General features: G+C 37.9%; 1 protein-coding gene across 2 annotated transcripts in view; it reads right to left on the reverse strand.

Annotated features, from left to right (window-relative positions):
* Positions 1-13,632, reverse strand: part of GRM1 (glutamate metabotropic receptor 1) — a gene marked incomplete at both ends in the record, with an annotated part of 172,946 nt that overhangs the window by 30,068 nt on the left and 129,246 nt on the right. For both annotated transcript variants that reach the window (XM_083857233.1, XM_083857234.1), the window contains 3 exons: positions 5,144-5,270; positions 7,147-7,315; positions 13,186-13,432. In XM_083857233.1, the coding sequence (XP_083713359.1) occupies positions 5,144-5,270; positions 7,147-7,315; positions 13,186-13,432 (543 nt within the window). The remainder of the gene's footprint in view (positions 1-5,143; positions 5,271-7,146; positions 7,316-13,185; positions 13,433-13,632) is intronic.

Consider the following 13,632-nt stretch of genomic DNA (forward strand, 5'->3'; position numbering starts at 1 on the left):
CTGTTCCTGACTTAACAGTTCAAAAATGCTTTTAAAAATTTTTTTTTTATCCCAGAGGAAGTATCCATGGCCTCTTGTACTTCTTATTTCTGTCCTCTACCAGTTTCCCTTGGACACAATTCACCTTTTCTGCCTTTCCCCCGCCTCTCATCTTTCCTCCTAGTCCCTCATCATCCCTGTCTCATTTCACCGTACAGTTCAGTATTTTCTAGCCACCTCTCCACCCAGATATCTTCACTACAAACTGCTGGTCCAGCTTTTCTCATCCTGGACTGGCTGCTCACAAACTCTGCCTATATCTGAGTTGTTGGACATGGCTGAAAAGAACAGGGAAAAAATGGTAATGTCAGCAAGCTTATGAGAGAGGCATTTTTCCCTTCTCATTTTTGCTTCTAGATCTTAACAAGGGCCCTGATGTTGTGATGGGCAAAAGTCATGCTCATCCCTTCCTCCTCAGTGTGGAGTGTATTTGCAGAAACCATCTATGAACTAAAAGCTTCTGAGTCCTACAGTTTTTCCTAATTTATATGCGTCTTCCATGTGGTGACACAAAACTACCAACAGATACCCCTATTGTAAAGTAAATACTTATCCTGTAATGTAAACTCCTTTCTTCCAAATAATCAAGAAGTAATACATGATATAGATCAGGGTTGAAAAGCTTTACTGTAACCTCATTTTGAGAAACAGGAGAAAAATAATTTTTTGTTGGAATAAAAACAAACAATAAAACCACAAAAACCAAACCAAACCAACCAAACAAAAAACCACAACAAAATACCACAAAACAAAACAAAAGAAAACAAAACCAAGACAAAATCCTGACATGGAAAATTTCTGCTTGAATTTTAATGTCTGCCAATGTCATGTGAACTGAAAGGTCTTATAATTCTCAATGCTTTGTCTCCAAGCTGACTTCATTACAGTTGTTTTTGTTGCACATGCCTGTAACATCAAAAACAATAGAAATTATAGCAGTGGCTACAAGAGGTCTTGTTTTATAAAGAAAATATTATAAAATAAAGAGAAAATTTTATTTTTAAAATTTTTGCTCAGTATGGTCTGTTAAAGACTCAGATAGGAAACCCATACTTCTAACCAGTACTTTTGTGGTGAAATATGAAGGAAAACCTCTTCATTTGAAGTGTGAACCTTTGGCCATTGGCCTCAGCAGCCCTGACTGGAAGCTGGCTCCTCTATGATTTAATAAAAGGCTAAGGATCAGAACTTCCTTGATTAATGCATGTGAAGCTCTTCTTCAGTGGTTGTTGGAAGGGTTAAGTTTAAGCTTAACCATATCAAGACATACTCACATTATTCCATTTTAAACTATATTTTCAGGGGCTTAACCCAGATCCAACATGGTAGTTAAGCCTATCGTTTGCTTTAAGCTTATCCTGTGTAAGATTTGCCTAGAACTGTTTCATTAAACCAGTGCAATTCCTGTGCACCAGCAAGCCCAAGAACTACATATTGTACAAGCTGCAAAAATTTTCCTACACTGCTTATTATCAGCTAACAGTTGTTGGTTGTCAGCACCTGTGAAGGTGGGTCATTTCCCTGCTAGGAGAAAGTGGGCTCTGGAACCCCACTGAGACTGGGGGATGATACCTAGGAAATTGTGCATGCATTTACAAAACAAAACAAAACAAAGCAAAACAAATCTCCCTCAGCAACTAACCCAAACCTCAAAAAAAAAAAAAAAAATCAGAGCAAAAGCTTCACAGTTAAAATATTCTGGTAAAAGCTGTCTGATAGTTTGCATGTACTATTTCCCCTGTATTTTAACTGAATAATTTCCAAGATCAGAAGGCTAATCAATTTTTTTATTATTATTATATTCATAGTGCAAGGAGAATAAGAGAATCTATGAAGTTTTCTGAGGGCATTAACACATCCCAAGCAACTGATGGCCCCAAAACATTATGATTCTTTTCATAAGACTATAAAACTTCTTACCCTGTCTTGCTTTATTGCTTATTTAACATGATTTATGTAAACTGAATTTACTAGCTTGACATTCATCTATATTATATTATATTATATTATATTATATTATAGTTTAGTACTATAAAAGATTTCTATTGGCACAAGGTCTAAGGTACTGGGTTTAGTGACTATTTCTCAGGTCAGGTTTTCATCATCTGTGGTGAAAAATCCTTTGTGTCTGCTGAGTCCACTTCACGGAATTCATGTTTAAGGGAAGCAATCTAAAAAAAAAATGTGTACATTTAAAAATAAAATTTAAATGTCAGGAAATGATTGCTGAGCAACAGAGACTGATTTCAAATGGAGAAAATGAGCACCTTGAAAAGCATGTCTTACAAAATAGGTTAGTATGTGCTTCACGTTTCTTAAAAGGATTAAGGATTTTAGAGCCTCCATCTGTGATGGAAAATGAGTCTAAAACCACATACATGTTTAGCATTTAAGATTTAAGGCAAAGGAAAAAACAATCTGTACTGTGAGATGTTACTGTCTGTGTCTAGATGCTATGGTGACTGTCAGGGTATGAATACAACACATAAAATCAAGCTATAAAACAACATTTGATGGGAGTCCTTGCAAGAAAAGATAATTCCAAATTAAATTATACCAATGTTGACTCCCACAAAGTTCAAGAGACAGAGTTTATCTAGATAAATCACCTTTTTCTAAAGATAAGGATGGCATCAGCTTCCTTTCACAGCTTCGTACTTCGTAGTGTAGTTCAAGTAAATCAATTTTAGGGGTTAAAAAAAGAAGGTTTTTCTTCAATAAGACAGACTGAAGAAGCTGTGAGGGAGCAGACTGCCATTTTAATGTTCTCTAGGAAATTAGTCGATGGCTATGCTGTTATTTGGCTGACGTTACTGTGATTTTAGAACAGCAGCAGTCCAGTTTCCTTGCTGAGAAGAAACACAAATCAGCAGGTCATCTACTGATTTCATTAAAAGTTAATAGATTGCAACATGCCCTGGAGATTTTTTCCAGCACTGATTTTTTTTCTGCAACTCTTTTCAGCAGTGCCTTTCATTTTGACATGACCCCTTTTGAGCTACTCTCAGCAGCTGGTAGCACTGAACCATATTCTCTCAAGTGCGTATTGATCTCTCACCAGGTTTTTGTTCTGGCTTCTTTTTAATCAATAAATCCCTTTTTCTTCCCTGAAGAGTAGATACAAGCAATTCTGTGAACCTCCAAGACCAGCAAAACCTGTTTGTGTACAGAAACCTGCTTTAAAATTAACAGACTCTGGTGTCCTGTAGGAGCAGGAATTAAATATGAGCTTTTCAAATGGTCTTCACATCTATGAAAGGTTCTGTGATTTTTTTGGTTTCTATTAATACCCGGTGTGTTTCAGCATTTGTGCCATTACAGAATGTATTTTTCATTAACTACTCTCCCTACAATCCACTGTCCTTAAACTTGAAGGGTGTAAATTGTAGGAGAAGGGAATACAGGTGACCTTGTCCCTGAAAAGTAACAGGTGTGTTAATTACCCAATACAGCCTCGCCCCTGATGAGTCACAGCTGTAGCCAATACAGGTAAGTGTGATAAAAGGGAGTGGGTTAGCTGGTGAGGGGAGGATCATAAAGGAGGAGGAACTTTGAGGAAGAGGGGACTGAGATTCCTGAAGAAGGATCCGGGGAGGGACAATCACTGCTGTGAGGTCAGTCTGGGTGTGCAGTCAGAGCCTGTTGTTGGAACCTGCAGTCACAGTCTAGCCAGGTAAAAGCTGCAATCAGAGTCTGCAAACCAATAGCTGCAGTCATAGTTTAGCAGGAAACAACCAGCAGTCAGAGGCTGCAAGGGAGACCTTACAGTAGGAGCTTGCTGGAGTCAGTGAATAGTTGGAGAAAAGCTGTAAAGAGGAATAAACCCGGACCCTTTTCATGCTGTGATAAACAAGAAGTCTGTGTCTCAGCTCATTTCTATCCTCTAACAAGAGGGCTGCTGCAACATGAATGATCACTGGGATTTCTGTATCCTGACAAATCTGTTTTCCAGTTTAGCTGCAAACCATGTCACGGGAGGGTGGTGGGAGTGGGAGGTATAGAATATAGACATTTACACACACATCTGGCACATGAGCATAACTTATTTTCTGTAGAAAACCAGGACAGACAATAGGTCACATTTCAAGTCTCTTGTGATTAATAGTGTATTTTTACCTGGAGAAGTGGCTAGCTTTGCCTCTCAAAATACATGCTCTGAGACCTCATTTGGCTTCAGTTACTAACTTGAAGTATCTCATGGAACAATTTAATTGAAGTTTGAGGATTTTGTCTATGTGTGAAATGTTGCAGCAACATCTAGCTGTCAGCCAGTCATGGTAAAAGGCATAGAAGTGTTAAGTTGCACATTTGATCTCTAGGTAGGTGGTCAGATTTTTTCTCTGACTAGGAATGATGCCCTGCTGAATGCTGGCATCCAAGACTTGCGGAGGTGATGTGGGGCAGAGGTGCCTCTAGTCTTTCACAGTGATGCAAAGTAAATGTTAAGGTCAGGGTGATGTTTCTCAACATGTTATAACTATTTTTTGGGGAGTAATGGTTGCTGCAAAGCCTAGAGCAGATGTGGAGGTTGACCTCGATAGGTAAAGGATGCCAAAGCATGCAACTCATCCAAAATGCATATACAAGTCTAACTCTTTGCAGGCAGCCTTTCTCAGGATTTTGTTGAAATTCTTCTTGCTGGTGGGTGCAGTGAGAACAATCTTTATACCAAACAAGGCTCCAGTAATCAGTTACTGAAGGTCCTGAAATCCCAGATCAAGTGCTACTAATTGCATGGTAAAATGATCAGAAAAGAGTATCAAGTCAATATGACAAGAATGCACTGGACTCTTTTGATAGTCACTGCTAAATTGCAGCAAATCTGCTGAGTTAATTAGCAGTCTTAACAGCTCTATTAATACTTGCTTTAAATGAAGGAAAGGAACAGACAGATTATAACATTCTTTCTTGGCAGAAATGTTGCTGTCTTTTATTGTCTCTGCTGTTACACAAAGCTGAAAGACAGTCATCCCAAATTGCATTGGAATGTGTGTCCAAATATGTACCTTTAATATCTCTGCACGCTGCCATCTTACTGTCCAGCACAGAGAATTCTCCTTGTGGCCTGTAGAAAAACAATGTGTTTGGAGGGACACATCCCTACCTGTCAGGTCAGCATTTGGCCACCATCCAAGCTCACAGGCTTTACATGTGAATTCATCCTGAACAAATTCATTCTCCTTGCATGCAGTACAAATCCAGCAGCAGCTCACTTCTCCTTTCCTGATCACCTGCAATACAAAATACATCCTTGGTTCTGATCCTTTGTCAGACAACAAAGAGGGACTCACCACCAACCCCCAGCAAACACATAACGCAATACACTGTTTAAAACATCACAGGATTCCTGTGTATGGCACATTTCAAACAGCTAGAAAACATGAATCATGATTTTCAATCAATCCCTGTATTAAAACTTGTGCTTAGGAGTTCAAGGATAACCTCTGGGGACAATTTTATTTTGTTTAGGGGAGAGCCATTCTGAGTTAAAAGTATGAAATGATTTTCCCTCTGGTACAGAGGAATGGCGAATGTCATATTCTCAATAAAACTTGAGGCTTAATCTGTGAGATGGCAGAGACCAGGACAAGCAGCTCAGTCCATGCTTAATATCTGTTCCACAGTAAAAAGAAGTAAACAAAGTCAAAGGTTAGAACAGGGTAATTAATGTATATAAATATATATAATATACATGTACACACAAGTGCATTCACACACACATATATTCTATTTTATGTGGAAATCTCTTTGGGGCTCATTATGCAAGTGTAAATAAAAAAATAAAAAATGAACAAATTACAAAATATCCTGCTAAAAGGATCTATTGGATTATAGCAGAAAAAAATTAGGCAGTGACCAACTTCATGCCTTGGAATAGATCTTTTGGGAACAGATGTCCCTGAAAACTTTCTTTCTTTGCTGTGAGGGCTGCTAAATGTAATGATCCAATGCTGAAAAGATTATTTCATTGTCTTGATTCCTAGTTTCATTACCCTGAGGCTGAAAGAAAGATTAAGGACATTTCTGGCTCCTAGGGCCCCAACAAAGACACTGGCCTTGTTTGCCAGGAAGGAGGAATCCAGCCTTTTCTTCTGGATCTTCCTATCCATCTATATGCAGAGATAAGTACAGTAGTGAAATGCAAAATGTTTTATTGAATACTGGCTTTGTGGGCTTTTTTTTTTTGTTAACATTTCCTCGTGCAGTCTGTGGAGAGAGTCCAATAGACTTCAATGAGAGCTGAAGCTGGCATTTTGTATGCATGGTGTTTACATATACACACATACACAAACTGCACAATCTCAAAAACAGGGAAAAGATGTTTTGAAGGGTGATAAATACCAATAATGTTTCTCCTCCAAGATGCTGGAGTGTGTCACTGTGCCTTTGCCAAATCATCGGTTGCTTATTGCTTAGAGTAGCAATATAGAAATGAAAAGCTGCAAATGTGCTTATTAAATGAAAATAGAAAGAAAGGGAGGTCTACTCTAAAGAGATTTTGCTGAATGGGCTTCTTGCTGTTTTATATTTAACACATCCATACCATTTTTGATAGTGGTGAAATGTCTTTGTGTCATCCAGACATGACTGGTAGCAAAGTAGTTGTGGCTTGATGCAAGTGCTACTGTTTGGTGAACACAGAGTGATTTTATTTGTATTTCCATTTGTCCTGTTGTGAACATGAGATACAAATAGTCATGGGATTTGTAAGGTTTTTTCCAATTTTTCTTTGCAGGTGTAATTGCTGGAACAAAATACTAGATTCCCGTGGGTCACAATATTTTCAAGGTCAGCCCTCAAGTGAATCACAGCGACTAAACGTTGTAGGCAATGACTAAGCAAAAATCATTCTCACATAAAGTGAAATTCAAATTCTGTCACACTAGAAGATTCTGCATCCCTACAAAGGGTAATTTTAGAAAACATGGGCCTGTATAGGGTATCATTAAAAGTGATATTAATCTAGGAGTCTTTCTATAATTTTGGCTTTCCTGAAGGAAAGGAAGTTCTACCAATTGGCTTGAAAAGAACTTGCTTGGGTTTTGGGAAAAAACACCGATAGGATATTCATATTTCTATAGCAGAAAGAAAGTGTCTGAGGCACACCTTAATCTGGCCCTTCAAGCAAGGCTCACTGCACACGGACCGGACCATTCCACTCTTGTTCATCTGGATCCTGTAGTCATCAATGTTGAGCACACCCTCGTGCCAGGTCCCAATGAGGACGTAGTCATAGCGGTTGGGCTCTATGTACTGTAGGTTCATGATGTCATATCTGCAAGGAAAAAAACAATGAGACACTGTCCTGCAACATAATGGACAAAAAATTTACCTTGCTGTTCTTCTTCTGCCTCTAAATATTCATATTATCTCTTAATACCAGGGACCTGGGTTTCACAAAAACCCTAACTCCTTTATGATTTGCAGCAGGATCACAAGAAGGGTCAGCTCTGATTGACGCACAATTACTGATTGCCTTCCTTGCTTGAACAAAACTGTGGGTAAAATGTGTGTCCAGGAAGAACTGCACACCAAAGACAGTAAACTCTGCTGAATATTCACACATAGGCAATGTCTGGATGCTGTGTTTCCAAATAATTTGTCAAAAGTTCTTTAACCTTCACTTGGTGTTTCCATGCAGGATGGTTGTAATGTTGTCCTTTCTGGGAGCTCTTAAGCAGAAATGCTCAAAGCAACCAAACTGGTTTGCCATAAGTTAGCTGTTATCTCTAAATTCATCCATTCATATTATGCAGCCCAGTGATTCTGTCAAGAAAAGTTAGCACCTCAGTCACAACATTCACTCCCTCACCCTAGGCAAGTAGGGAAGCACTTCCCAAGACTAAGGTAAGGGAAGCATAAGAAACTGCTACAGTAACCACCCAGCCTACCCTAATGCCTTCAATGTGTTGGACCTAATGTGTGTACATCCCATATTGATAGTTATTATATTCATTCTTTTACCCACAGAATGTAGCTTGATTCTTAGGAAATAAGCAAGAACGGAAGAATGAATGTTGGAGTGTGTACAGAGAGGAAGAACCACAAAAGAGGCTAAACCCACAGCCTGGTCTCTTAAGATGAGAAGAAGGAGGATTTTGTTTAATAAATGACAAGAGAAAGAGCATTGAGAACAAGGAATCGGCATTAGAGTTGAAAATAACAGAGCATCTTATATTTTCCAACCCTGGGATTTACTGTCTTGCTCTTCTGTACTGGATTGTCTCAGTCTCTGGGGGAAAAAATCCTTTGTTTATAATGGGTGTTCCTAATCTGTACATGTTTCAATAATGAAAGCATTATATTTAAGAATGAAAGGTAAGGTAAGCAAACTATGGGCCATAAATAAAATTGGGATATTTGGTTGTGAGCAAAGTGAAACATCCATTTGTTTCTTTTCCATTTTGAGGCTCAAATATGCAAAACTTCAACTCTCTCTGCACTTAACAGAGGAAAGAGGTGCTAGAATTATTCTCTAGGGTAGGGAAGAGTAATTTTCTTAACTAAGTCTTTGGGGTTTCTCTAGTTAAAGATGATTTAAAGACATGCATATTTACAGCTGTAATTAGACCTCAGTTTTACAAATATGCATGTTCAGATAATGCCAGTGCCACTGCAGAGCTCCACTGAATCACATCTGAAAAGGGACCCCTGCCACTGAGTTCAATGGAGCTCCAAGCAGGAGGCAGCTCCATTGGTTGGGAATTGGCCACTAATTGGCTTTGCTTAGGAAAAGGGCAAATTTCAAATTAATTAGCAAACAATTACTTCTCATATCTCAGTTCTCCTAAAGAAGGTGCTTCAAATAAGAAATGCTGTTTCCAGGCTTGTGAAGAATCAGGATAACAAGAAGCAGTGAGAGTCAGGCATTTCATAATGGATGCTCAAAAGACAGGAATAAAGCTCAGCAGAAATGTGCATGCCTTTTTCTAGCAAGGAAAATGTACTTGGATTTTTCATTTGACCTTATATTTGACTGATACAAAATCAGTCACTCTGGGTTGGAAAATTAATTTAGGAAGGAGAATAAAACATTAATAAAACCAAACATTCCATTAATGGAATTTTTGAGCCCACATACGTTTTTTCATTTTTACAAAAATACATCACAAGGCACAGAGTGACATTAATGCAATATCAATTAAGAGTTTCTCCTGTGTTCTTGTAATACTATTCCCTTTCCTATAGGTTACCTGTCAAAGAATAAAGTATGTAGATTAAAAGCTCTTACACAGTCTTGTGTTATGACAAGTTGTAGTACAATGTTTGTAGCTTTGATATGCAGCTTGAATTTTAAGTGGAAAAATGTGTTCTAGCAAATACACTTGGTGTATGGAGATGTGCTTAAGTTTTTTATCCTTTCCTTCCTTTTCCTAATGAAAACTCTGTTATTTGAGCAAAGGTAGATTCAGTGCTGTAATATCTCCTCCCATCCCATTGCTCACATATGTACATGTTTAATAATTTTGGGCTGCGTCTATGCTAAAAATTATGACCCCAAAAGAAGTGGGTTTGGCAAGAGTTGTGAAGCTCTCAGAGAGTGAGACTTCTTGGAGGCAGGTATATTTCACACACACATGGCAGCATTTAAAGAAGCCAATAAAACATTCAGCAGGTAAGAAAATTAATCCTTCTGTTAATATAAGAGCAAGCTCTCTGGTCTATTGGGAAAGTATGTGACCCAATAGGTGGTGTCATATGAACAAGTTACTTGTAAGGCAAGCCAGAATATAAATCAGCTGGTCACAGCCACTATCTTACTCTAGTTCATCTGAGATATCTGAAGTTACCTTTTTCCATAGCCATAATACCAGACTGGTACTGATTGCTATCCTGGAAGACAGGATGGAAAAGAAAAATTCTGGGATGTAAACGGATGAAATAACCACCCATGAATCCAAACTCCAAACCAAAAATGCATATTTGAGATGAAAAATAAAGTAGTTTATGTGCAAGTTTGAAGGCTTTGCATAAGGCAAAATTTGATTATTTACTCAAAGCATTGTAGTAGATAGTGTTGTCATGACTGAAGCTTGAACAACTATTGGAAATTTTGAACTAAATGGAACTATTTAAGTCTAAGTCCAAGTCTTGTTAAGATTAAATGTTAGGTGAAATTTTTCTCTTAGTTTGTGAACCTAACCATTTCTCCACATTATTGTAGGGGCTGAAAGTTCTTCTGCCTGTTGTCACAAAGCATTTTATGGTTAGATGTCTATGCAAATCATTTGTTCTAGAGAGGTTAGGTTCTTCATATCAATCACAAGGGAGAAGGAGGCAATTACCTAGAACAGACCAGAGCTAAAAAGATATCTCTGTATCCCACAGAAGGATGTTGTGTTGACTATTGCATCCTTCACACCTTCTCCAGCCATTTCTGGAAATTTGAGTGATATGATTGCTACAGACAAAGGAAATGGGAGTTACTTAATGAAAGTAAAAAGTGAAGCAAATTTACCAGCATGTTCTTAACGACAGTATTGTGAGCACATACATTCAATTTCCAGAGATACATTCATGTCATTTTTTTCCCCAGAGGCAGTGCAGTCAGCTAAATGACTGCATTTGTGCCCTTCCAATAAAAGTTTACTTCAAATTTCTGTGTAAGAGATATTCAGAGAAAAGGTTCTTCACAGAAGAAATACTCCTTTGGCTGCGTGATTTGTGTTTTCCAATCTTATTCTGATAAAACCTTGAAAACATGAATTGAGCCTGAGACACAAAATGCATTGTATCTGAACAAATGGCTAAGATTTTGTGAGGCTGTATGTGTTTCAAAACAGGAGATTATGGGAGTGCCAGACAAACATAGCTACAGGCAACTCTACCTGCTCTACTCATGATGATCACAATTAGGAGTTTGTGGGAGTGAATTACTTGAAGAACTCACAGATTTCGAAAATTATGAGAAAGGTTGCTGCCTTCTAAGAAGGGATATTATTCCACTATGTGAAGTTGATTTGTTCACATGATTTGAGGACAAGATGTCTAAAAACTTTTTATATGTTTGTGTGACATTCTTTCACTTGCATAGAAAAGCCAGAACACTAGGAAATTTCAAGCAGGCTGACTTTGCTATATTTAGGTGTTGTATGTGGTGTTTATCGTTCCTTTTTGCTGAGGTACAAAAACTCTTTTGGGTATTGACACAGTGCTGTGGTCTGTTCACTGATCCATGAAAAGGCTTTTCCACATGAAGCTGTGGGAACACTACAGACAGTCTGATGGTACAGATGATTCTGTTAAACTACTGCTGCCATAGAAGGCTCTGACAGACTGTGCAGATCACAGTTCACATAAACACAGCCATTCTCTGATAACATATTGCCTGTGTCATAAATGTCACAGATTGATCCAAGGATTACAGAATGAATGACAAAAAGGTTAATTGAATTTCCTTGCCCAAACTTGCTAGTTCCAACTGTGAAAATATAAGTGAGGAACAATATCAAAAAAACTGCCTACCTAAAATAACCTATCAAATTGTAAGTAGGCCAGGGAATCAAGAAAAATGAACTTTGCTATAAATCAAAATGATGGATGGAATACATTCTATCATTCTGGCATACTCAGAGAAATATCCTGATATAAACTCTCTTATGTTTTGAATTCAGCAACTGTTCAATCTAATTCTATGCTTGGTACTGATGAGAGTTGTGGAAATGCTCTTGGGCGACAAAATAATAAATAGGAATTAGGCTAAAATTGGAAAATTACATCTAAACATCAAACCAAATAGCTAACAGACAGAAAATGCAGCATATGCAAAGCTGGAGCAATGCTTTTATGGACACAAATAGTGTGCAAAAAGCAGAAAGCTACACTAAGCAGTAATTTCTCGGTATTATCTAAATTATATGTGCAAAGACTTGATTTATGCATTTGTGTTGATAAGTATGTGTTCAAATGTAAGGGAATTGCTTGCTTCTACTTTCAAAGCCTAACCTAACTGGTCTGTGTCTTTGACCAAAAAAATTCTAAGTCAATGCTCAACAAGACTAGTTTTTTGTTACTAATTGAATGCAACAAACTGTTTAAATATGACAATAGAAAAAAAAATATAGAAAATGGTGAAACATTGGCCAGTTTTACTAATAAAACCTAGCAATACAGATAAGAGTTGCTTTAAGACCACTGTGTCTTATGAGTACTCTTAGGAGGCATGAAAAAACATAAGAACTCTTGTTTGCTCCAGAGCCCTCCCTTTGTGTGGTTTTGGCACTCAGATGCACTTATGCAATAAGCCCAAAGATGGAGTGAGAGAGCCTTTTATAACACTTTAACAACTCAGTAGGAAAACAAACTTCAGTGAAGCAATCCCTGGGTAGGTTTCAATTAAAAATGGATTTTGTACTTCAGCAGCGGAATAAAATGTATTTATAAAAAAGAAAACAAACAAACAAAAAACCCCATGTGTTAAAATAGAATCCAGAAAACTAAATTAAAGGAAAGATCTCTGTAGTTTGCTCCCATAAGCAAAACAAAGGTGACATCCAAGTCCACAAAGGTGGTGCCTTACCCACTGCTTGGGTACATCCTGTATCTGCTGGGGGGGCTAAATATTAGCAGCTGCCACAGCTGGGACCAGATCCCAAATGAGTGAAACACAGTAACATGTGCTAAAAAAAAACCCTATTATTTGTTCTGCTCTACGCTGACCTATCTTTAAGTTCTGGGACTGGACTTTGGAGTGAAACAAATTAAGGAGATCATAAAGGAGCTTACCAATCAACACTGAATAGTCTCTGGCAAGGTTTCAGTAGAGCTCCAGTTGGAAAATGATCTGCTCTACAGCCCTCTATTCAAAACCACGTCAGGTAAATGGTTCATTAAATTCCAATCATTTGTATTAGGCTTTATACATACTAAAACCCTGGTGCTGCGACCCAATAGTACCTTGCACACCAGAAGTCTGTGAGTTACAAGGTTTTTCATTTTCTGCAGCACTAGAAATTGATAGGCTCTACTGTAGCTCCTGTCCCAGTATAAGATGCCACATGTTACCAGTGTTTTTCCTGGCTGTTGGAAAGACTGGTCCATGCTTTATGTTTTAGAATAAAAGCCAAATAAATCTACATCACCAAACACAGTAACATTCCCACTTCCCACCCTCAGGTTTAATTTGTTGAGAAGAAACCTCTTTACCTTCCAGGGGCATCTCCCTTTTCATCAAACCAAACTTCTTCTCCAGAAACACCAATGAATGAGGACTTGAGGAGGAACTCCAAGAGCTTGCTTCCATCAATTGGCTTCATAGCATCACATAGTCCAACATGTCCAGGGCAAAGAGAATGATGCATATTTTGTAGCCCATAAGCCATAGCATATATTGCATTGATGACAAATCCCATTTTACTGTCCTGCACATAATTTTCTTCTAAGCTCTCATTGCCTACAATAGTAAGAAAAAAGTGTTTTTATAAAGAAAGATGAAATTACATGATAATATGAAAAAAGCAATGATATATAAAAATGGATTTCCTTCTTTCTCTTATGAAGCTTTAGAAGCATAAACGAGGTACCAGTCAAGGATTTAAAATAAATAATTAAATAAAAGACTTGCTCACCACCACCCCAGAAATCTTGAATTCA

This window comes from Zosterops lateralis, assembly GCF_965231275.1.
Source record: "Zosterops lateralis genome assembly, chromosome: 3".
In the NCBI taxonomy this organism is placed as follows: Eukaryota; Metazoa; Chordata; class Aves; order Passeriformes; family Zosteropidae; genus Zosterops; species Zosterops lateralis.